Below are 25,989 nucleotides of genomic sequence, written 5' to 3' on the forward strand. Positions count from 1 at the left end.
TAATGGCCGATTCTCTCCAAAACCGTCGAACGACTCCTTCAGGTTCCCGTCTTCACTCTTCAATACGACTGAAAAGATACATCAACAAACCTGGCAGCAATTGGTTAAACTGTTGGCCCAATACTTTTGTACCTTACAATAGAACGGAAAACTCCGTTTTAAATCAAAGCTGCGTCATAAGGCAAATACGCAGCAGTGCAGAGTATCTGGCTGACATTCTAACTGGAAAACTAACTGCGTCACCCCAGGGGTCTCCTTTTATACCCGAGGTGATCATGTCATCATGTGACCTCACATTGGAGGGAAAATTACATCAGGTGACCTCCAAAAGATCATTACATCATGCTCATCAGCTACTCAATTACTTCATGGTCACAAGACACTCACAAGATATCCATGAGATATGTAACAACAGACAGCACCAGAAATGATCACCGAATTCCAGAACGTTCCGAGCTATAATAATATTGCACCAACCACTGCGATACTGCTACACCAAGTACTCTCTGTACCCTATGCACCTCAGATTGTAATCTCCATGGTAAGACAGAAAAACTCACAAAATCCCAAACTAAATTTAGTGAAGATAATCCTGGGGGAGGGTTAATTAATCGGGGTGAGTTAAGCCTAAGGATTACCCTGGGCCTGCTGATTTTCCACTTCATGTGTTTTTAACATAGAGCAGGACAGCATGGGAACAGGCCTTTTTGGTCCACAATGTAGTGCCGAACCAAATGAGCAAATTGCCAACTAATCTAATCTCCTCAATGTCCATATCATTCAATTTCCTCACATCTATGTGCCTAGCTAAATGTTGCTTAAAAGTTTCTAATGTATCTGCCTCCACCACCACCCCAGGCAGTGCACACTACACTAAATTAAAAAAAAATTGCTCCCCCATCTCCTTTAAAATTGCCCTTTCTGTCATTTTAAATGTATGCCCTCTGGTAGACATTTCAATCCTGGGAAATGGTCCTTCTACTCTATCTATGCCTCTCATAATTTTATAAACCTCTATTAGATTCCCCCTCAGCCTCCGTCATTCCAGAGAAGAAAACCCAGGTTTGTCCAACCTCTCGTTACAGCACATGCCCTCTAATCCAAGCAGCACCCTGGTAAACCTCTTCTATTCCTTCTCCAAATCCTCAGTGGGGTGACCAGAACTGTTGTGACACTCCAGATGCGGCTTAGCTACGAGTTTTATAAAGCTTCAACGTAACTTCCTTACTTTTAAACTCAATACCTCAACTAATAAAGGCAAACATGCCATATGCCTTCTTAACCACACTATCAGTTTGTGTAGCCACTTTCAGGGAACTATGAACTTTGAACCCAAGATCCCTCTCTTTAGCAACACTGTAAAGGGTTTTGCTGTGAACTGTATACTGTCTCTTTATTTTTGACCTCCAAGGTGCAAAACTTCACAGTTGTTTGGGTTAAACTTCATCTGCCATTTCTCTGCCAACATCTGCAACTGATCTATATTCCACACTGTATTCTTTGCACACTATCCACAACACCACCAATCTTCATTTCATCTACAAACTTACTAACCCACCCATTTACATTTTCAGCCAGGTCATTTATATACATCAAAAACAGCAGAGTAAGGATACCTGCGGAACACCACAAATTACAAACCTCCAGCTGGAATGAGTCCTATTGATCACCACCTTGTTGCAGTTTTACTGCACTCGTAGTTTTTGCTACAATGAATTTTTGCACATCTTCACTACAGCAGTTATAAACACATCCAGTCCTTAGTTAAAGAAGATGTCAGCACGACTTTTAATACACAGGATTTCCTCTTTCCTGGGAAAAGACCAACGGCTGATATCTAAGTTTTCATCGTAATCCACTTGTTCTTCCTAACCCATTTGCTTGGAAGAAGCTGACAGGGAAAGATAAGGTTTCATTGGGGACCAAATGACAATATGTTCAAGGAGTAGGAGGGAGGTAGGTGGAGTCTTAATGTTCAAAATTCAAAGTGATGTTATTAACAATGTTTGTATATACTATCTTGAGATTAATTTTCTTGCAGGCATTTGCAGGAACATTATGAAAACCAATGAGAAACTAAGACTGACAGACAACCAATGTGCAAAAGAAGACAAACTGTGCAAATAAAAATAATACTGAGAAGATGAGCTGTAAAGTGTCCTTGAAAGTTAGTCTATAGATCATAGTTAGTCTGTAGTTCAGTGTAGTGATGATTGAAGTGATCAACAGCTGTTCAGGAGCCTGATGGTTATAGGTTCATAAGGTGGTGTGGCCCCATCCTGCCTGGTGGTAGTAGTGAGAAGCGGGAATGGCCTGGATGGTGGGGGTCTTTGATGAGGAATACGGCTTTCTTGTGGCAGCGCTCTACATAAATGTAAACAATGGTGGGAGGGCTATGCCTGTGGTGGACTGGACTGTTTCCACCATTTTCTGAATGTTTTTATATTCCTAGGTATTGGTGTTTCACCAGCCAATGGTGCAACCAGTTAGGATATTCTCCACTATGCGCCTATAGCAGTGTGTTGAAGTTTTTGGTGACACACCAACTCAATGCAAACTTCTAAGGAAGTAGAAGTGCTGTTGTCCGTTCTTTGTATTCTTCTTTGCACTTGTCCACAGTGTCCACTATGGTGAAGGGCATGGTAGTTGGAGGACGACAGAAGAATTAAATTACCTTGGAGATATTTGATGTATCAGCAAGCTGAAGCTTGATAGATCCCCAGGGCCAGATGAGATGTATATCAAGCTGTCCTGGAAGGCAAGTTAGGAGACTGCTGAAGCTCTTAACACTTTATCAAATCTTTGCCAGCCACAGGAAATGTACCAAATGACTGCAGGGTAGCAAATGTTGTATCTTTATACAAGGAGGTCAACAGGGATATTCTAGTCAACCAGAATAAGACTAGCCTAGGAAATAGATGGGAAATTGCTGAGGGACAATACTAAACTGCACCTAAAGGATCAAGGGTGGTCCGTATGGCTTTGTTAAGGGGAAGTCCAAACTGACTGACTTTTGTTTTGATGAGATGCTGAAGTGTGTTGATGAAGGTAGTGACCTTGATGTAATCTACTTGGATTTTAATAAGGACTTTGTCTTGGTTGCCAAGGGAGACTAGTTCAAAAGGTAAGAACCCATGGGATCTGGGAGAGTTTGGCAAGTTGGATCTGAAACTGGCAATGTATTAGGGCGGTAGATAGTGATGGTGTATGGTTGCTTTTGTGATTTGGAGATCTGTGGTGTACTGCAGCAATCAGTGCTGATTTTTTTTGTTGTTTTTTAATGTATATTAACAATCTAGATGTGAATATAGGAACTAATTAATACATTTGTTTGACAGCAAGATTGGAGGTTGTGTTGGTGGTAAAAAGGGTAATTTTCAGCTGTGCAATAATATTGCAGATAAGTAGCAGATGGAATTTAATCCTGGAAAATGTGAGGTGATATAATTTAGGAAATCAAATAAGGATAATACATACACAATGAATGGTATCATTAGTGAGAAGTGTACCTGTTTTACAGGTTCCATTCTAAGTCACAAACTTCCCTGACTTGGACAAGTTGTCATTTATTCCTCATCATGGGTCAGAAATCTGACATCCTTTGCCCAAATATAGCATGAGAGCACATTCACTTAAAGGATTGCAACAGTTCTAGGAAGTGACCCACCACCTCAAGGACAATAAATCCACAATACTCTCATTCTGGTATTTAAAAAGCGCTCATTAACTTTGATTCTTACTGATGCAGTATCAATTTGTTTTCTAATATCTTGTTTCATACTTCTCAATTAGATAATAGTGCCTTACTCTAATAATTGTCATTTTTTTCTCCTCTCTATTACACCCATTTGCTGATATTTTCTGCACTTTTCTATATCCAACTTAAAGCCTGCCAGAATTTCCGGAGTGTACACTTTTTAAAAAACAGGATAGACTTCTGGTTGATCATCAAGCATTTTAGTGCCTTTTCGTTGACATTTGGCACAATTATCATCAAGTACCATTGTGAGACTTTAAAGCTCTCTCCCATCCCGTAGGCCATAAAATTAACAAAGGATAATTCATAAGTCAGAACTGATTCCATTTATTTTTCCATCAGATATTCAACAAATGTACATTACATGAAAATTACTCCAGTGTAAGATTATACTTCTTCCTTTACATAATATGTGGCAAACACTAAAGATGTCAACTGTTTTGTGTGGATGTGTGGCAGAGTCCTAGCAAATTAGAGCTCCCATGACATCGGAATGAATATAGACAAGAATGACCAATTCCCTACTGGAATATTTATGCTGCAGGGGCAATAGAAATAAAATTTATTGAAAACAATCCTGCTCTCAGAGGCAGTAAAACACACCATTTTCCTGGAGCTGACAGTGCCGTGGAAGGAGTGTCTGCACTATCGGTTGTGAACCAACTTGGGCATCCCAAGATTCTTTAAGATGTAAAGATTTGTATTTATTTATCTCCTCCTTTAAATCAGGCCTTAAAATAATGCACTTTATCTTTCATGATAAATGCTTCATTAACTCAGGATCCACTTTTGTTTGTAGATGAGTTTGTGATACTTCTCACTAAATGTCTCTATGTTTCAGATGCTGGTTAGATGCAGTTTGTTCCTGGCATGTTCCCCAACCCTTCTAATTAACCCTGGAATGCTAACTGAAGAAAATTGTTTGTATATTGTTGGCATCATAGAATTTTTCCTGTAACATCTCATTGGGAAAAGAACCATAATTTATAATAATCATTGCACCTCATTCTCCACCCATTCTCCCATCTCACCAGAACCTCACTAAAATACATTACTTCCTTCCTCATTAATGACTGAGTGGCAGAAATGTAATTTAATGATTAATATTTTTGGACCTGATTATCATTTACTTAAAGAATTGCTATCATATGTTAATGTGCAACACTATTAATTATGACCCGCACGAGTAGCAGAAAAAGAACTAACTGCTTTCACAATCTTATCAAGTATCTATTATTACTGTGTTTTCTTTTAATTTACTTGAATTTCCACAGCAACTTGGTGAAAATCTGCCATGATAAACAGTTGCCATGGCAATCTTAGCTACTCAGTTGTAAATGTATAGTAAAAAGCATGACTTAGATATCCTTTTCCTGTGTTAAGGCAATACCTAATTGTGGCTGTAGTAAAAGTCTCAACAAATACGTTCTCCAAAGCTGTTCACCAATGTGTTGAGAATGTCTGTGAGTCACAAACCTTTGCATAAAACAATATCATAAGTCTTCCCCCGTTTCTAATAATGAACTGTGGTATATCCCATCTGGTCCAAGGGACTTATCTATCCTGATATTTTTCAAAAGTTACAGCACATCCTCTTTCTTGACGCCAATGTGCTCCAACATATTAGCCTATTCTACACTGTACTAACGTTTGTCAAGGCCCCTCTCACTGATGAATGCTGAAGGAAATATTCAGTAACAACCTCCCCTACCTTTTCCAACTCCAGGCATATTTCCTCTACTAACCCTGATCAGCGAGGAGGTTGTTCGGTCGAGGGAGATAGGTGGAAGTGAACAAAGAAAGGGAGGGGAGACAGAGTAGATAGAAGGAGCGGGGATAGAGAAAAGGATTGAATAAAGAGATACAGAGACGGCAAAGTACGAAGAGGAAAAGGGAGATAATTATATAGATGGAAGCAGGAGTAGTGTGCCAATGGAGACCTGATTTATCTCCTTTGAATTAAAGATAGTGTAGTTGATTTGATGCAGACTCTGGCTACTGTGTGCTATCAGTCTGTATTCTTAGATTTAGTTTCTCTCATACTAAAGACGCCTGTTCTGAAGACTTCATCACTGCATTGGAAATTATGAACTGTGTTTGAGAGAATAATTATTCGCCTGGGTAACTTAAACTTTTGTGTGCACAAAATACACTTCTACAAACAGTATCTGGAAGAAGCTGTGGTTTACTGTTAAATGCACAGTACTTTCATTATTGCCTTAAAGTATCTACTAAAGGAAATGTCTCCTCAACTCGGCAAAACATTAAATTTCTTTGATATACCCCAATAAGGACACAAATTGCAGTTGTAATTTTGAGTTACACAGCAGTTACACTGTGTCATTAATGTTTAAATACATAGTTGGTTCATTGATAATGTAATAAAAGCTTTGAATCAATACTTATTAATAAGACATTGTTATGTTGATTCACATTTTCCCAGTGCTAAGTATTAAATTAAGCCTGGATCAGTGGAGAGTTTCTGCGTTTATTATGTTTCAATCTGCTTTCTTCATGTTGCTGGAGGCTTTCCAGTTCTTTTGTGTAATGTGTCACTATGTTGAAAAGGTACTTTGCTAGCTCATTTTTTGTTTTTGAAAGGACTGTTAAGCAGCAGGTTTGACCCAGTGCTGTCCTTCTGAAAATTTGGCTGAAGATGTAAAGATGCAGCCTTACATTTAAAAAAAATCAAGCATACAAAGCTGGCTTTGTGTGGTATGGAAAACAGTTGTCTGTAAAATATGCTGCACTCTATTTTGTTAATTAACTCAATACTATCCCTCCCTTGCCATCCCTGAGGATACAGAAGAGTAATGTTACTTTCTGCTCTTTTCTCTATAATATAATGGCTAATGTAAGAGCCAAATGACTCCAATGAAGTTCTGCAGATTATGGGTTAATCAGTTTGGTCCATGTAAACTAGAGATTAAAGATTCAAAGATTGATTTTATTTGTCACACGTACATTGAAGCATACAGAGAAATATGCCATTTGCGTCAACATTTGCGTCCGAGGATGTGCTGGGGGCAGCCCTGCAACAGTTACCTTGCTTCCAACACCAATGTAGCATGCCAATATAAAAAGCTAAATGCACCACCCCGTAATTGGAAGGATTAATTAAGCAATAAGTTATTTTCCTTCCAATCTTGGAGCAACTATATCTTCAGATCATCAGAGAGTTTCCTAGATACAATACACACAAATAAATATTAAATTCTGAATTTTTGCGAATCTTCAAATCCTGAATCTTTCCTTGCTGCAGGGGCTATGAACTTTATGTTTTGGTGCATTGTTACTTATAACTGAGGCAAACACTAATAGGTAGCAGAGCTGGGTTTGTATATTCTTTTGTTTTTTGAGTATGATATGGTGAACTGTCTGTAGTCACAAGGTACTCTATTCTGTAGACATCCTCCTGATAATCAGGTTACTCCATGGACTTGACAACAAGGTGCTATAGTTGAGGAAGTGAAGCAAATTTTAACATAGGTGCTCTGGCTAAATAATATAATTTTCCCTGCAATAGGATGCATGTAATTTATAGGCTATTTAAACAATCCACCTAGTTCATAATAGTACCCGTAAAGCCCTTAAATTCCAAATTGGAGTTAATGAGGAGAAATGTATCATCCCAGGATGTGTATTTTACATCATCCCTTACTAATAATTAGTCTGTCATCCTTTCTTATTGCAAATTGCTGAAAGTGTGGGATGATAAAATCAGAATTTGGGAACAGAAACAAGAGTAGCCTGCTGTTTTGAGCCTGCTGCACTGCTCTATATTATCAAATCTGATCTCCCAAATTCACTTCCAACTTTTTCCCCCTATCCCTTTATTTCTTTAGTTGTATGAACTATATATTAATGTTGTATCAAATACTATTTTCCCAGTGGCAGTAGCTCTGAATCATGTGACCATTTTGCAGAGAAAGCTGGTAATTCTGGAATGTTTCCTGTGTTTGCAGGTACATGGAAGGCGTGGTCTGGTGCCAATCTGTTTCCTTGAGGATACCAGCATTGGACGGCCACAAACACTGAAGCAAAAAACAGTAAGGGGATATATTTTGTCAGATGTTTTACCAAATATTTTTCCTTTTGTTCTGCACATTAGGCAAACTAATAGAGCTAAAGACGCAGGCAAGTCCTTGGGACAAAATGGCCTGCAAACTAGGGTCTTAAAGGACCTAGCTGCAGTGATAGTAGATGCATTATTTGTCATCTACTAAATTTACTCAGATTCTGGAAAGATTGCAAATAATTGGAAAACTGCAAATGTAGTGCTACTCTCTAAGAAAGGAAGAAGGTTGAAGCAGGAAGCTTTCACTTCACTAATCTAGAAAGCCTTGGAATCCATTATTAAGGAGGTAACAGAAAACAATGAGTTAAAATCAACAATGTTTTATAAAGGATAATCAATAATTTATCAAAGTTCTTTGAATTTCTAACAAATTGGGTGAATAAAGGGGAAGCTATACGTGTATTTTCTGAAAGTATTTGATAAAGGATTGTTTAACAGCATAAGAGTGCATGTGGTGGGAGTAATACACTGGCATAAATAGGGGATTGACCTTCAGGAAGCAAAGTGTCAAAGTAAATAGATCACTCTTGGAATGAAATTAAGTGACTCATGAGACATATTGGGAATCAATACAGACCCCTCAACTACTTACAACATACATTAATGACTTGGATGAATGGACTGATTGTTAACAAGTAGTGAGAAGGGCAAAGGGTTATTGAAAGGCAAAGGGATATGGATTAGTGGGTGGGCATATTGATGGAATTCATTGTGGAGGATTGTGAGGTTATCCACTTTAGACGGAAGAATAAAGATGCTGAATATTACTTAAAAAAACTAAAATTACAGAATATGGTAGAAAGGGATCTGGGAATCTCAGTATTTGAAACAAAAATTATTAATATGTAGATATTTTTAGTTAAAGTCTGTCCCGAGCCTTGTGGCCCATCAGGTCGGAGCTTATGCCGGTTTCTGTGGTGTGAAGCAACTGAAGGTATGAAACTACCCCCCCCCCCCCAGATAGGACGCCAGTCTATCGCGAGGTTAACCCCAGCATTCGCCGGTACCCATTTTCATCTGGGTGGACTGGAGCAGTGTGTGGTTAAGTGCCTTACTCAAAGATACAACACGCTGCCTTGGCTGAGACTCGAACCCACGACCTTCAGATCGTGAGCCCAGCGCCCTAAGCACTTGGCCACGCGCCACACAATATGTAGATATTAGTACAGGGTTAATAAAATCGGAGAGCTAAATGCATAGCTCAAAAGATTGGTTTTGGAGAAGTAGGTTTGAATTTGGCGCAAGTATTAAGGATTTAAGGAGCTGATCTACTGGGATGAGCTCCACTTGAACCATGCTGGGACAAGGGTCCTGGTGAATCTCAAAACTAGGGTTGTGGATAGGACTTAATATAAGAGAGGTGGATTCAACAGTTTGGAAAAGTATAGATAACATAAAAAGGAAGTAGAGTGCAAGAGGCTACAGGTGTCTCCAGAATAAAGAAAAGACAAAAAGTTTAAAAAGGGAGATGAATATAACTTCAGGCAACATGAGACAAATTTGTAAAGGGTGGTGAACACAGTAGGTGAAATAAGATAGGTAACTTTGTAGTGCAGTTAGAAATTGGCAGGTATGACATTGTGGGCAGCACTGAGTCATGGTTCAAAGATCACTGCTGGGAGCTTAGTATTCAAGGATCCAAGGACTTAGGACAGCATGGTAGTGTAGTGGTTGGCATAATGATTTACAGCACCAGCGAGCCGGGTTCAATTTACGCTGCTGTTTGTAATATGATTGTACGTTCTTCCTGTGCCCATGTGGGTTTCCTCCAGGTGCTCTGGTTTACTCCCACATCCCAAAGATGTATGGGTTAGTAGGTTAATGGGTCACATGGGTTTAATTATGCTTGTGGGGCACAAGGGCCTATTATCATGCCATATCCCTAAATAAAAATAAAATAAATAAGATACACATTGTATGGAAAGGGCAGGCTGGTAGGTGGAGGAAGTGGGGTGACTTTGTTGGCAAAGAAAAAATGAAACCAAATCTTTAGAAAGAAGTGACATAGGATTAGAAGATGTTGAATCCTTGTGGGTAGAGTTTAAGAAGCAAAAAGTTGTTAATAAGTCCCTGATGGGAGTTATAAACAGGCCTCCGAACAATAGCCAGGATGTGGGAAACAAATTACAAGGCATGTAAAAAGGGCAATGTTACAATGGTCAAGGAGATTTCACTATGCAGGTAGATTGAGAAATCAGGTTGGTGCTACATTCCAAAAAAAGGGATTTGTAGAATGCCTTTGAGATTTTTGTTTAGAGCAACTTGTGGCCGAACCTATCAGAGAAAAGGCTGGATTTGGTGTTTTGTAATGAACCAGATTTGATTAGGGAGCTTAAGATAACAAAACCTTAGGAGACAGTAATCATAATATGATAGAATGCACCCCACAGTTTGAGAGGGAGAAGCTAAAATCAGATGTATTCGTATTACAGTGGAAGATACGGAACCACACAGGCATGAATGAAGAGCTAGCCAAGTGATTAAAGGGGTCACTAACAGGGCATGGTGACAGTAAAAGACCAATGCCTGGAGTTTCTGGGAGCGATTTGAAAGGCCCAGGATAGATTCATCCCAAAGAAGAAGAATCATTCTAAAGGGATGATGGGGCAACCTTGGCTAACAAGGGAAATCAAAGACATAAAAGCAATAGGAAGAGCATAAAATATAGCAAAATGTAATGGGTAGTTAGAGGATTGGGAAGCTTTTAAAAACCAACAGAAGGCAACTAAAAGAACGATAATGAGAGGAAAGATGAAATATAAAAAGTTAGCTTGCCAACAATACAAAAGAGGGTACCAAAAGAATAGAAGGAGGCAAGAGTGAACATCGACCAGCTGGAAAATGATGCGGAGAGGCAGTAATGGGGCGGTCAAAGAAATGGTGGATGAACTGACTAGGTATTTTGCAGCAGTCTTCACTGTGGAAGATACCAGCAGTATACCAGAAATTCAAGTATCAGGGGGCAGAAATGACTGTAGTCACTACTACTAAGGAAAAGGTGCTTGAGAAGCTGAAAGGTCTGAAGGTAGATAAGTCATTTGAACCATATGGACTACATCCCAGTGTTCTGAAGGAGGTAGCTGAAGATATTGTGGAGGCATTAGTAGTGATGCTTCAAGAATCACTAGAGTTAAGAATGGTTCCAGAGGACTGGAAAATTGCAAGTGTCAATGATTATTTAAGAAGCGATGGAGGCATAAGACAGGAAATTAAGGGCCAGTTAGCCTGACCATTATTAAGTATGAGGTTTTGTGGCACTAGAGGTGCATTATAAAATAGGCCGAAGTCAACATAATTTAACATATTAGGATCATTTGATGGCTGTGGGCCTGTACTCACTGCAGTTTAGAAGAATGAGGGGGATCTTATTGAGATATACCAAATATTGAAAGGCCTAAATAGAGTGGACATGGAAAGGATGTTTCCAATAGTGGGAGAGTCTAGGCACAGAGGGCACAGCCTGAGAAGATGGAAAGACATTATGACTAGTAACTCAGAACAGAGATGAGAAGGAATCTCCAGCCAAAAAATGGTGAATCTGTAGAATTCATTGCCGCAGACAGCTGTGTTGGCCAAGTCTGCGTATATTTAAAGCAAAAATTGAGAAGTTCTTGAATAGCAAGGGTCTCAAACATTACAGGGAGAAGGCAGAAGAAGGGGGTTATGAGGGAAAATAAATCAGTCACAATCAATAACAAAGCATCCTTGATGGGTCAAATGGCTTAATTCTGCTCCCATGTCTTATGGTCTTATAACAAACAATATCTGGAAGGCCAGATGGTGCATAGAGATTGGATTTTCCAGATCATGTAGATGTTGGTGTAGGCAATTACACTTTTCTCTTTCATTGTTAAAGCTCTGTCCATTTAGAAAGAAATTATGACTATTATAATTCAATGAATTGTTACTAGACAAAATCATGTCTATTTAATTACAAGTAAATTGTATCTATGGTTGATGAACTCGGCCTTTTTTCCTTGGAGGGAGGAAGGATGAGAGGTGACCTGACAGAGGTGTATAAGATGATAAGAGGCATTGATCATGTGGATAGTCGGAGGCTTTTTCCCAGGGCTGAAATGGCTAGCACACGAGGGCACTATTTTAAGGTGCTTGGAAGTAGGTACAGAGGAGATGTCAGAGGTAAGTTTTTTACGCAGAGAGTGGTGAGTGTGTAGAATGAGCTGCTGGCGATGGTGGTGGAGGCGGATACGATAGGGTCTTTTAAGAGATTCCTGGATAGGTACATGGAGCTCAGAAAAATAGAGGGCTATGGGTAATCCTAGGTAATTTCTAAGGTAAGGACATGTTTGGCACAGCTTTATGGGCCGAAGGGCCTGCATCGTGCTGTAGGCTTTCTATGTTTCTAAGTTTTTATTTTCAGTGATGTTATCGGCCCTGTCATTGTCTACAGAATTGAAATTAATTCCATTATTGTCACTAAGATGTGTATTACTAACTTTCTGATTAAAATAATAATTATTGGCATAACAGGGAAATGGACAGTCTCCCAGTGATGTATGTGGGTGGAATGATGGTAATTTGAAAATTTCTCATCAGCAAATTCCATGGATTGTTATCTGGGACTTGAAGCTGCTCTGACAGATTAGAATGATCTTCACTGATCCCTTATGTTGCTAACTCTTTAAGATCCAATGTTGATAACAAAATGGAACAAGAGTGTATTGACATTTTGGGTAGTTTTCCTATTAGATACAACTGGTAAAAATATTAGAAAATGTATTTTTATGCAAACAATTATTGCAGGATCCAATTTTTTTGAGATCATGTACGCAAAAATAGTGTTGATCTCACTGTAGTGGACTTTGTGTTATTACTATCTGGGACTGGAAGTTCACTTTAGAGGACAAGCAGATAGGAAATGTTTGCTTTAACAGAAGTTGAAAGCCTGCAACCAGTTGAAGGGGAAGATATAATTCAAATAAGTGGCTCCTTACATGAAGTATCTTTGCTGGCAACTTATTGATCAATCTCATCAATGCCTGCATGAAATTTGTTTTAATGCTTTGCCCAGCATTGCCTGATTATAATCCCTTGCTTTCTATCTGTGGATAGATAGTGAAAGAAGGACAGGCATTCTCCTGTTCTTTTAATGGACTAGACTGATACAGACATCTTTTAGATGTGGAAGACATGCATGCAAAATAGGAAGTAGCCACTGGTTAATGTCTTTGTCATATTGTTGAGCTGACAGTCTTTCAGATTGCTCATGTATTGTCAAACCTAACAGAATTTAATTTTATTGAAACCAGCTACTGTGTACTCCTGGGCTATAGCAATCTGATTAATGAAAATTTACCCTTCATGAAATGCGTAATTCATTGCCAAAAAATATGAGATACAGAATAATTTGCTCTTACAGAATTTAGGTGAGGAAAAATTCTAAATAAACATGAAATACATATGAAAAATTGCAAATTTTGTCTATTTTTGTCAAGTGTTTACATCGTAGAAAAATGTGATATGAATTTTTTTCTCGGAACACGACTCCCTTGTAACTTGCTGATGCACTGTACTTGAGTAATAGTCATCAATACGCTTCATCCAATTGTTAATTCATCAATGTGGCTTTCAGTAACCTCTTATCTTCCAGACCTGGTCAGCTGGCTCACCTCCAAGATATGATGGGATGACCAAGCTATTTGGGTCCTCAGAATACCTCCACAAGCAAAACTTAAACAGGTGACTGTTGACGAGAAGAGTATGAATGTGGTAAGAATGTTTGAAAACACTTCTAGATTTAAAAAGCATGTCATCGCTTGCTTCCATTAAACTCAATCAAAGGCACTGGTCCTTCCAAGTGGACTACAGCATACAGCCTCCATTACACTCAGTGGCCACCTTATTAGGTTCCTCATGTACCTAATAAGGTGGCGGCTGAGTGTATGTTTGTGGTCTTCTGTTGCTGTAGCCCATTCACTGTTCAACATGTTGTGTGTTCAGAGATGCTCTTGTGCACACCACTGTTGCAACACATGGTTATTTGAGTTACTGTCATCTTCCTTTCAGTTTGAACCAGTTTGGCAATTCTCCTTCTTACCCCATCCCTTATTAATTAATTAATTAATTATTCCTCTCACCCCTCCCCCTTTTTCTCTCCCTCTCTGTCCCTCTCACAATAACTCCTTGCCTTCTCTCCATCTTCCCCTGGTGCTCCCCTCCCCCTTTCTTTCTCCCGAGGCCTCCTGTCCCATGATCCTTTCCCTTCTCCAGCCTTGTACCCTTTTTGCCAATCAACTTTCCAGCTCTTAGATCCACCCCTCCCCCTCCTGTCTTCTCCTATCATTTCGGGTCTCCCCTTCCCCCTCCCACTTTCAAATCTCTTACCATCTCTTCTTTCAGTTAGTCCTGATGAAGGGTCTCGGCCCGAAACGTCGACTGTACTTCTTCCTATAGATGCTGCCTGGCCTGCTGCATTCCACCAGCATTTTGTGTGTGTTGTTTGAATTTCCAGCATCTGCAGATCTCCTCGTGTTTGCACTCCTCTGACCTCTCTCATTAACAAGGCATTTTTGCTCACAGAACTCCCACATACTGGATGTTTTTTTGTTTCTCGCACCATTCTTTGTAAACTCTAGTCTGCTGTGCGTGAACATCCCAGGAGATCAGCAGCTTCTGAGATACTCAAAGCACCAATAATCATTCCACAGCCAAAGGCATTTATATCATATTTCTTGCCCATTCTGACGTTTGATCTGGACAACACCTGAATCTTAAACACAGAATAATCTGCAGATGCTGGGATCAAAGCAACACTCACAACACACTGGAGGAACTCAGCAGGTCGGGCAGCATCCATGGAAAAGATTGGTCGACGTTTCGGGCCAGAACCCTTCGTCAGGACTGTAGAGGGAAGGGGCAGAGGCCCTATAAGGAAGGTGGGGGGAGGGTGGGAAGGAGAAGGCTGGTAGGTTCCAGGTGAAAAACCAGTAAGGGGAAAGATAAAGGGGTGGGGGAAGGGAGGCAGGGAGGTGATAGGCAGGAAAGGTGAAGAAAGAATAGGGGAAAACACAATGGGTAGTAGAAGGAAGTGGAACCAAGAGGGAGGTGGTAGGCAGCTGGGGGAGGGGGCAGAGTGACATAGGGATAGGGGAAGGGAGGGGGAGGGAATTACCAGAAGTTGGAGAATTCTATGTTCATACCAAGGGGCTGGAGACTACCTAGACGGTATATGAGGTGTTGCTCCTCCAACCTGAGTTTAGCCTCATCATGTATGGACATATTGCTTATTTGCTTAACACCTGAATCTCTTGTCTGTGACTGCATGCTCTTATACATTGAGTTGTTGCCAAATGATTGGCTGATTAGATATTTGTATTAACAAGCAGGTGTACAGGTGCACCTAATAAAGTAGCTACTGTTTGTATATTGTATATTTAGCACCAATGCCAGTGGATGTATACTTAAAATGCCATGATTTTGTAAGACATGATCTGACACACACGAAACTGTATGACTATTCCTGATCAGGCCTTGACTATCCAAGTGATGGTCAATCTTGCCTCTCATAATTCTGTCCAGTAACTTCCCTGCAATTGAAATTAGGTTCATAAGCCTTACAGCTCCCTGGCCCATCCCTACTACCCTCCTTGAACAGTGGAACAAAATTAGCCACCCTTCAATTTTCTTTAACATTTTCAGTGGCTAATGACATAGCAGATATCTCTGTAAGGTCTTCTGTGATTTCCTCCTTGGCCTCCCATATAGTTGGTGGGTGGTGGGGGGTGTTCTTGGTGAGGCCCTGGGGATTTACTCACCTTAATGCACTTTGAGGCTGCAAACACCTTCTTCCTCATAATATGTATATGATCCAAATCCTCACTGCTTAACACTCTTAATTTCTTTAGCATCTATGATATTCTGCTGAGTAAACACAAAGGGGAAATAGACATTGAAAATTTCAATCATCGCCTGCAGCTTCACACAAAGGCAGCCCTGTTGGATTATCTTAAACCCTGCATGCAAAATCCATCTCATCTACTCTTTTTGCCTTCCTGATTTCCCTCTAGAGCCTGATCTTAAGCTTGTTATATTCATCAAGGGATTCATTTGTACTTAGCTGCCTAAAGGTGATGTATGCTTCTTTCTTTTTCCTGACCAGAACCTCAATATCTTCCATCAGCCAGAGTTCCTCGAACTTGGTATGTCCACCCTTTACCCTAACAAGAACAATACTGACCCTGGACTCTGATATAACCTTTAACGAGTCTCCCACTTTGCTAATGGTTCCTTTGCTGTTAAATAGGGTCACCCAATTGACCCCACCTCCTGCCTAAGGTCCTCAAAATGGGCCCAAATCAAGTTCAGTACTTAAACTCGTGAACCTATTCTATCTATGTCCATAATAATTTTAAAACTATTAGAATTCTGGTCACTGGACCCAATCTGCTCCTCGACTGCCACTATTACTTAGCCTGTCTCATTCACTAAGAGGTCCAGTATGGCTCATTACTGAGTAGGTCCCTCTACATATAGAATGAGGAAATTTTTTGGACAGACCACACAAATTCTGCCCCATCCAGGCTGTTTGCACTCAGGGTGGCCCCCTCAAAAATCAGGAAATTGTAAAAGCCTGCAAGTACTACCCTGCTGATTTTACAGCTACATGCAATTTCTTGACACATCTTTTCTCAAGTTCCTGTTGAATACTGGAGGGTCTATAATATAACCCCACCTAGGTGACTATCCCCTTCTCATTTCTAAGTTTTATCTAAATGACCTTGTTAAATAATCCCTCAACCCTATAGTACTACAGGAAAGCTACTAGCATGGACAGAAGATTGGTTGACTGACAGGGGTCAAAGAATTGGAACAAAGGGGTTTTCCTGGTTGGCTACCAGTGACTAGTAGTTTTCTGCAGGAGTAGGTGTGGGGACAACTTCTTTTCATATTACATGTCAATGATTTGAAATTGAGGGATTTCTGGACATGTTTGTTGACAATACAAAGATAGGTGGATGGGCAGGTAATGTTGAGGAAGCAGACAATCTGCAGAAGGACCTTAGTCAGATTAGGAGATATGGACAAAAAAGTGGCCAATGGTAAGTGTATCGTCTACACTTTAATAAAAGGAATAAAAGCACGATGTTCAGTCATTAAGACGAATCCGACTCTCTGTGACCTCATGGACCATTAGTTCCACAGGGTTTTCATGGCAAGATACCAAGCAGATTGCCAGGCCTTTCTTCCATGCAGATACTGCAGCTGCCCAGGTTGGGAACCGGCTAGATTTGAACTCAGGACCATCTGCCTTGAAGTTCAGTGCGGATGCCACTACACCACCAGTTGGCATAGTGGGGGGAAAATTCATAAATCAGAGGTGCAAAGGGACATGGGAGTCCTCCCGCAGCATTCCCTTAAGGTTAACTTGCAGGTTCAGGCTGTAGTAATCAGAATCAGTACAGGTTTAATATCGTGTGCAAACGTTGCGAAATTTGTTAACTTTACAGCAGCAGAAGCAGAAATACATGATAAATAAATATAGAGAAAAAACTGAAATACACTAAATGTATATATGTCATTTAAATAGTTAGATTAAAATATGTAGTGCAAAAAATAACGGAAATAAAAAAAGTAGTGAGGTAATGTTCATGGGTTTAATATCCATTTAGAAATCAGGTGCGAGAGGGGAAGAAGCTGTTCCTGAATTGCTGATAGTGTGTCTTCAGGCTTCTGTTCCTCCGTCTCGACAGTAACAGTGTGAAGAGCGCAGGTCCTGGGCAGTGGCAGTCCTTAATGATGGACACCGCCTTCCTAAGGCACCGATCCTTGAAGATGTCTTGGATACTACAGGGGCTAGTACCCATAATGGAGCTGATTAATTTTACAGTTTCTGCAACTTAACTTTGATCTTGTGCTGCCGCCCCACCCCCCAATACCAGACAGTGATGCTGCCAGTCAGAATGCTCTCCACAGCACATTTGTAGAAGTTTTTGAGTGTTTTATTTGACAAACTGAATCTCCTCAAAACTCCCAATGAAATATAGTCACTGTCTTGCCTTCTTTATAGCTGCTGCAATATGTTGCATCCAGTTTAGGTCCTCAGAGATATTGACACCCAGGAACTTGTAATTGCTCACTCTCTCCACTTCTGATCACTCTATGACAATTAATTTATGTTCTCTCGTCTTACTCTTTCTGGTCCACAATCAGCTCTTTAGTCCTGCTGACGCTGAGTGCAAGGTTGCCGCTGCGACACCACTCAACTAACTGTCATATTTTGCTCCTGTCTGTCCTTTCGTCACCATATGAAATCCTATCAACAATTTTTGCATCATCAGCAAATTTACAGATGGCATGTGAGCTGTACCTAACTACACAGTCATGGGTGTAGAGAGAGTAGAGCAGTGGGCCAAGCACACATCCCTGAGGTGTGCCAGTGTTGATTGTCAGCAAGGTGGAGAAGTTAGTTCCAATCTGCGCAGACTGTGCTCTTCTGGTTAGGAAGTCGAGCATCCAGTTACAGAGGGAGGTACAGTGGCCTTGGTTCTCTAGCTTTTTGATCAGGACTTAGGAATGATGGTGTTAAGTGTTGAGCTATAGCTATACCAAGGAATGCAAATGCAGTGACTGCATATATTTCAAGAGGACTAGAGTATAAAAGCAATGGTGCAATGCTGAGAATTTAAAAGGCAGTGGTCAGACCACACTTGCAGAACTGTGAGCAGTTTTGAGACCCTTATCTAAGAAAGGAGCTAGCACAGAAGAGGGTTGGGAGGAGGTTCACGAGTATGACTCCGGCAATGAAAGGGTTAACATATGAGGACCATTTGATGACTCTGGGACTGTACTTGTTGGAATTTAGAAGAATGAGGGAGGATCTTACTGAAACCTATCAAATATTGAAATGCCCATATCAGAGGGTCCCAACCTTTTCTATCCCATGGCCCAATACCATTAAGCGAAAGGTCTGTGGACCCGAGGTTGGAAACCCCTGGCCTAGATAGAGTAGCCATGGAGAGGATGTTTCCTATCGTGGAGAAGTCTAGCACCACTGGGGAAACCTACAGAATAGAAGGATTCCCTTTCGAACAGAGATAATGAGGAATTTCTTGAGCCAGAGGTGGTGAATCTCTGGATTATATTACTAAAGATGACTGTGGAGGCCAAGTCAGTGAGTATAGTTAAAGTGGAAGTTGATAGGTTCGTGATTAGTAAGGGCATCAAAGGTTATGGGGAGAAGGCAGGAGAATGGGGTTGAAAAGCATAATAAATCAGCCATAATTGAATGATGGAGCGTACTTGATGGGCTGAATAGCCTAGTTCTGCTCCTATGCCTTGTAGTCTTATTTTGCACATAAAGTAGAAGTTAAATTAATGGCATTTTTAGTCGTGGAAGAAATATTTGAGAGCTAAAGTTATGGAGGTATAATATCACAGGAGATGTGTGAGTTTCATCTGGCATATCTTAAGTGGGAAGGCCTTCATGCAAATAAGTCAGTCTAATTAAGTATGGCAAAAGAAACCTTGATTAATGTGTCCAAAGCTAGTGGCCTCAGACCTGGAAAGAGATGATGTGCACAAGCTTATTTACAAAGGGGTGGGAGAGGACTAGGTTAGTGTCAGATGATGGTCGGGCTGGGCTGATCAGTGGCTAACTCTGAATCTTCTGCTAGTGTCCAAAAGCGCCTGTTGATAATGTAACCATACCCATGGTAAAAAGGTGGTAGTTACTGTGAGACCTCAGTATTAAATCAAAGTTTTAGACAAAACAAGGGTAGATAGAAGTTGATGTCCTTGACAGTTTGATAACATTATTGCACAGCGTGCTTTCCAAAAACATTGTGTGGTATTACATTAGAACCTTCAAACAAGGATTCCCACTGATCAGCACTGGCTGCAGTTCCTATTAAAATAACATGAAGTACCAAGCAAGCAGAGTATTGGTATTAAAATTAACAATAACCACACCACTCTTTGTATGTAAGATGTAACTGACTCAGTACATATCTTGGTAGGTTAAAAAGAGTGGGTGAGTATAAATTATTTTAGTATACAATCCAGGTAGTAAAACAGTCATTGATTTGTTTCTTGTTCTGCTACCACACTTTTACTTTGTACTATCATTCCTTGCTTTGTTCAGTCTTGTATTCTACCCAATTGCAGACTTGTCTCTTCCACTTCCCTTTTATTGGCATTTAAATATCTACTTATCCCAAATTTTTCCCAGTTTTTCTTTGAAAATCATTAACTTGAAACTATAACCCTGGCAATTGCAGATGGTGTCTGTCCAGCTATGAATTTCCAGCAGTTTCCACATTAATTCCAATTCTGCAGTATTTTGTAGTATGTCAGTTTGGTAAGACATTTATGAAGCTCAGTCTGTATTTTGCACAGATTTATAGTGTGGTTGAACTTTAAAATCTATGTTACAATTTATCTGTCTCAATTCAAAGCTTTGGTCACAATAACAGTCAATCTATGGGAAATGCTGTGGTAGGCACTATAAGCATATATAAAATACAATAAAATGAAAAAAATTGACAAATAAATCATGTTTACCTTTTTTTCAAATGTTTGCAGATATGAAGATTAAGGAATGCAGGCTTTGACTGGAAGGTCTAAACATGCACTACTGTTTGTCAAAGAAACTCCTTTAGGAAATTGATGAGTTGCTGCAGTCTGAGTACAGACATGGAGTCTCTGCTGAATGAAAAAATTTTCTCCACTCCTAATTAGGTGCTAAATCCCAACAAAAGCTGCAGCCTTGAATTAATCTTTGCCTTTAATTTGTTGCCAGGTATTTAATTCTCATACTACCTCTCCACCTTATTCCAGTTTTGTATTCCTTGCCAAAATTCCAGATTGTTGAACTGGTCTTTTGTGTCAAATGTCCTGGTGCACTTTTCATTTTTTTTAATAATAAAGAAGCAGTTAATAGCTAACTAAACATGAAATAAAATGGAACCAATCCAAATTTTAAATAGAAAAGTGTTGCGGTGCCATTGTTCTGCTTCTGAAAACAGATAAAGAACAGCACATTTATTTTAGAAATAACAATGTTCAGCATATAATGTTGCCTATTCAATCATTGTAAAACAAATAAGTTTTAAACTTGTTGTATAGGTGTATGCATATTATATTCAATGTATTTTAGTTGATGATCAATATCTTGGACAAAAAAAAATAACAGAAGCCCCCTCCTATTAAATTTAATTTACGCAATCCATTTAATAGTGGAAATACATCTTCTGTTATTATGGGACTGTTGTGTTTTGAAACCTGTACATGTGCTGGCGATGAATGAACTATGCCATGCTTAGCTTATTGGGTGGCATTTAAAAAATACAATTACTTTTGGAGTACAGATTTCAGTCAACAAATTTGTTTAACATTTCACTTCCTTTGAAGTGTATCTCAGGACTGTTTGGGGGCAAAAGTGCTTTCTTGTCATTTGTTCTATATTTGTATATTATGTGTACAGTTTAAAACTGCTTGTTTGCACTTTTCATTGTCTATTGCACCTGAATAAGAAATGTACCTTCAAATTTATATTTTACAAAATGGAACACACTAATAGATCAGTTTAAAAAAGTAAAACTGCTGTCCTTAAATTAGCGTTTACAAGTAATTTCCTTCTAATATACAGGCACTAGTCTGAAAGGGTAATTCATTGATTGCTGCTAGATTGAACAACCATTGTATTTGACAATAGAACAAGATAATAGTAATAACAGCTCTTTCCATTATGACATAGAAATACTCTTGAATAATTCTTTAGGATTCTCTGACAGTCCATTGAACAATTAGACACCGGAAATTTTTGATGCTAAAATTCTCCCCAAACACCTTAGGCTGATATGATTGGATGTGATAACTGTATTGAAAGGTTAATATGTAATAGTTTATGCCTTACTTTGTCACAAGGTACATGTTTCAAATTGAACCTTTATAATTGAAACATGATTAATTATCAGTTATATTCTGTACCATTTTAATGAGGTAGCAGAAACTTTAAACCTTCACTTACTGGTAAAAAATGTGGTAAGTTTAGCCAGTGTTTTTTTTATTCTTGCATGAGACAGACTTGTTCTGTTGAAGTGAGGAAATGGAACAAATGATGGTGTCCCTTTGCACTCCTTTTCCTCAAACCCCTTGTAATATTTGTTAATATGAAACTGCAGTGCATGAATTGTTGATATTGTATGGTGGCCTTGTGAAAACAGCAAATCTAAACTTTAATCTGCTTACATAAAACCAGCAGATGTGAATCAATCTTCACGTCTATACTTTTTTATAAACTGGTGTGAGAAAGAAGTGAATGTACAGTAAAAATGTGCACCACAGAGAAGGTTTTCATTGTTTCTACATACTGTATATAAACACACATGCCTAGAGATTCACCCTTGCTCAGTTGCACTCTATGGTAGCATCAGCATTTTGGAATCTTCCTCTGAAATTTTTGGTTTTACTGCAACTAAATTTCAGAAGCTGAATATTACTGCTGATGATTCAATATAGTGTATTTGGTCCCCTGACCGGGATTGGATTTCTAGCCAACATTGTGTCTTGCACATTGTGAATCCTTCAGTGCCTTATGAAGGCAAACAGGAATTAAACATCCATACTGGATTTCATTAAAAGCCAAAAAGGTTTGATTTTTGTCTCTCCAAGCCAAACTCTTTACTAAGATCGTGTTATGGTTTCTATACTGTATATGACTTGGATGAGATTATTTTCCTTTAGTGCACAAGGTCCTTGTAAAAATGAATAAAGTTTAGATATGCATTTTGTTAAATATAGAAGCATATGGAAATGTCCTCAGATTTCTAATGTACATATTGTGGAATACATGTAGCGTAGTCCCTAATGTTTCTTAAATGGATGTACATCACTCGTTTATAAAATGTTTATTAAATAGCACTAAAATTACTTAAAATCCTGTTGATTTACATGTTAATAAAATTGTAAGGTTATTTTTATAAGCTGGTAACATGTAAATGATTTCTATGCATTTGTATAATGTATGCATTTTGTATTAAAATTAAATTAGGAAGTCATTTGGATTTCATGGGCTTATTTCCTTTCAATTTTGGATGTGGATATTAGTTGTCTCTGGTGTTCTGTTCAAAGAGCAGCAAAAGTTGATATAGGAATTTTATTATCGTATGAACATACACAAGGTGATAAATCCTCAATAAGAAGCAACTCAAATGTACTTGCACAGTTTTAATTGAGTTGTTACATGATGCAACCCTGAACACATAATTTGGCAATAAATCTTCAGTGTCACAAGCTACAATGCCACTTTCGTCACCTGCAAAAAGATATTGAGGGGGATTGATGGGACATGGGATAAATTAACTTGTAACTAAAATGGATTGAATGTACTAAATTCTAATGTTAATTATTTTGAAACAATCATTTGGGATTATGTAGCAAAGTGACTAGAAAATAGAAAGTAGTAGGAATTTAGTGGGAAGGGGACACATTTCAGAAGTTGAAGGTTTAGTGTCAAGATTTTCAGATGGTACAAAATTAGAGGCATAGCTAACAATACTCTACCAAAATTCAGTTGTACCAAGTAGATAGATGTGGAACATTTTAGTGAATTCCAAAATGGTTAATTTTAGTTTGAGGAATAATGAAGTTGAAAAATTAATGAAATGGGAAAAAGATCAGGAAATTTAGATAGCTATACGACGAAATATGCCAGCTGGTGGTGTAGTGGCATCTGTACCAGACTACAAGGCAAATGGTCCTAAGTTCAGATCTGGTCAAGATTTCCTTCTGTACTGGGTTGAGCATTGTGCTAGTAACTTGGCCTCATTAAAAAAAAAAGTCAAAATGCTACAGAAACATCAAAAATGCCACCTGATATGCCACAAGGCATGAAAAGAAACAACAGTATGATTGAATCGTGACAGAGTGATAAGGCCATTAGTAGAACACTAGACAACGGGGTGACCCATTGGGGCACCCTTTGAGAGAAGGGTAGTGCAGTCTGATGTGACCAGAATGAACATGAAATTTTCCTGAATGCTATTGGTATCGCTTTGCTTTGGCAACTGAAGTAGTAAACCTCAGTTTATTAAAGAAGAACAATGCGTAGCAAAGCAAATATAGCTCCTCCTCGTTTAACGAAGGACACTTTTGATGGCATCATTTCTGGCTTATCTGCCATCCAGGACATCTCAAATGTCCTCTTTCCTTAAAGATCATGGTTTCCCTTCTGCTGTCGTCAATGATGCCCTCACCCACATCTCCTCCATTTCCTGCACTTCGACCCTCACCCCATCCTCCTGTCACCACAACAGGGACAGAGTTCCCCTTGTCCTCACCTACCACCCCATCAGCCTCCGGATCCAGCACATTATCCTCCACAACTTCCACCACCTTCAACAGGATCCCATCACTAAACACATCATTCCCTCTCCACCCCTCTCTGCTTTCCGCAGGGATCGGTCCCTCTGTGATTCCCTGATCCATACGTCCCTCCCCATGGATCTCCCACCTGGCACTTATCCCTGTAAGCGTAAGTGCTACACCTGTCCTTACACCTCCTCTCTTGCCACCATTCAGGGCCCCAAACAGTCCTTCCAGGTGAGGCAACACTTCACTTGTGAGTCTGTTGGGGTCATCTATTGCATCCGGTGCTCCTGGTGTAACCTCCTCTACATCGGTGAAACCCAATGCAGGTTGGGGGACCGCTTTGTCGAGCACCTCTGCTCCATCCGCCACAACAGACAGGATCTCCCGGTTGCCACCCACTTCAACACTGCTTCCCATTCCCATTCAGATATGTCCATACACGGCCTCCTCTACTGCCAGGATAAGGCTAAACTCAGGTTGGAGGAGCAACACCTCATATACCGTCTGGGTAGTCTCCAGCTCCTTGGCATGAACATTGAATTCTCCAACTTCCGGTAATTCCCTCCCTCTCCCTCCCCCATCCCTGTTTCACTCTGCCCCCTCCCCCAGCTGCCTATCACCTCTCTCATGGTTCCGCCTCCTTTTACTACCCATTTTGCTTTCCCCTAATCCTTCTTCACTTTTCTTGCCTATCACCTCCCTGCTTCCCCTCCCCCACCCCTTTATCTTTCCTCTTACTGGTTTTTCACCTGGCACCTACCAGCCTTCTCCTTCCCACCCTCCCCCCCACCTTCTTTATAGGGCCTCTGCCCCCTCCCTCTTCAGTCCTGACAAAGGGTTCCAGCCCGAAACGTTGACCAAACATTTCCACGGATGCTGCCCGACCTGCTGAGTTCCTCCAGCATGTTCTGAGTGTTGCTCTGCCACCCTTGTGCCTCTCGTTGTCATTCTGGAGACATGCAGCCCTTTCAACCCCCGTCTCTTCATCTCTTCTGCTGTTTGTTGTTTGTCTCTGATCCTGGAGACATGTATGCCTCTCCTCCTCTGTCGCTTCTTCTATCATCCTGACTCTTCGTTCCTGGAGTCGTGCGGCCCTGGCCTCATCCGATTCTTGTTCTCTCCGTCTCCTTGCCGCTTCCCGACGACGTTTGGTGTCATCTCTTGACCATAATGTCCCCCTTCCCTTTCCACGTGGCATAATTAGGCTGACCATTTTTTTTACCCTAATGCTGGATAGAAGATACAAAGCAGTAACACCAAAGGATGCTGATTATTCTTGATGATGTGGTTGGCGCTCTCCTAAATGGACGTGATATAGTCACCGCTGTCTTTTGACTGCAGCAAAGGGTTTTATGGGTGTCTCGGAGTACGTCATTACAATAAGATTTAATTATCTCTTATTGATGGGTGGCAGTTAGATCTATCCCAATCCTGCACATGCTGATGGTGATTAGCAGAATGTGACCCCTCGAAAAAGAGCTGCCCTGCGCTCTGGTAGGTGTCGTTGCTGAGACTGGCCATGCGCATGCATCGGGCTGTCGCGTCCCTATTTCCACGATGGCCGATTGGGTCTTGGGTTAAAAGGGAGCCTGTTTATTTTGGCGAATGAGCAATTTTATACGAATATATAACCCTGAACTTTGCCTGCATTCTGTAATTTAGCAGATTTAATTTGATTTAGCTATAAAAGGTGCCACTGTAATGTACCGTTTGCGCTAATTGGAGGTCACAAACAGACAGAGTATGAGAGTTTTAGTAGTATATAGATAGAACAGTAGAGTGCAGTACAGGCCCTTTGGCCCATAATAATTGCCAATTCTTTAAC

At 40.0% G+C, this 25,989-nt stretch overlaps 1 protein-coding gene across 1 annotated transcript in view; it reads left to right on the forward strand.

Annotated features, from left to right (window-relative positions):
• Positions 1–22,757, forward strand: part of LOC140196676 (uncharacterized) — a 150,813-nt gene extending 128,056 nt beyond the window's left edge. The window contains exons 26-28 of the mRNA XM_072256282.1: positions 7,723–7,806; positions 13,447–13,535; positions 20,376–22,757. Of these exons, the coding sequence (XP_072112383.1) occupies positions 7,723–7,806; positions 13,447–13,535; positions 20,376–20,388 (186 nt within the window). The 3' untranslated portion in view covers positions 20,389–22,757. The remainder of the gene's footprint in view (positions 1–7,722; positions 7,807–13,446; positions 13,536–20,375) is intronic.
• Positions 22,758–25,989: the final 3,232 nt, after the last annotated feature.

This window comes from Mobula birostris, chromosome 4 (genome assembly GCF_030028105.1).
Source record: "Mobula birostris isolate sMobBir1 chromosome 4, sMobBir1.hap1, whole genome shotgun sequence".
NCBI lineage: Eukaryota > Metazoa > Chordata > Chondrichthyes > Myliobatiformes > Myliobatidae > Mobula > Mobula birostris.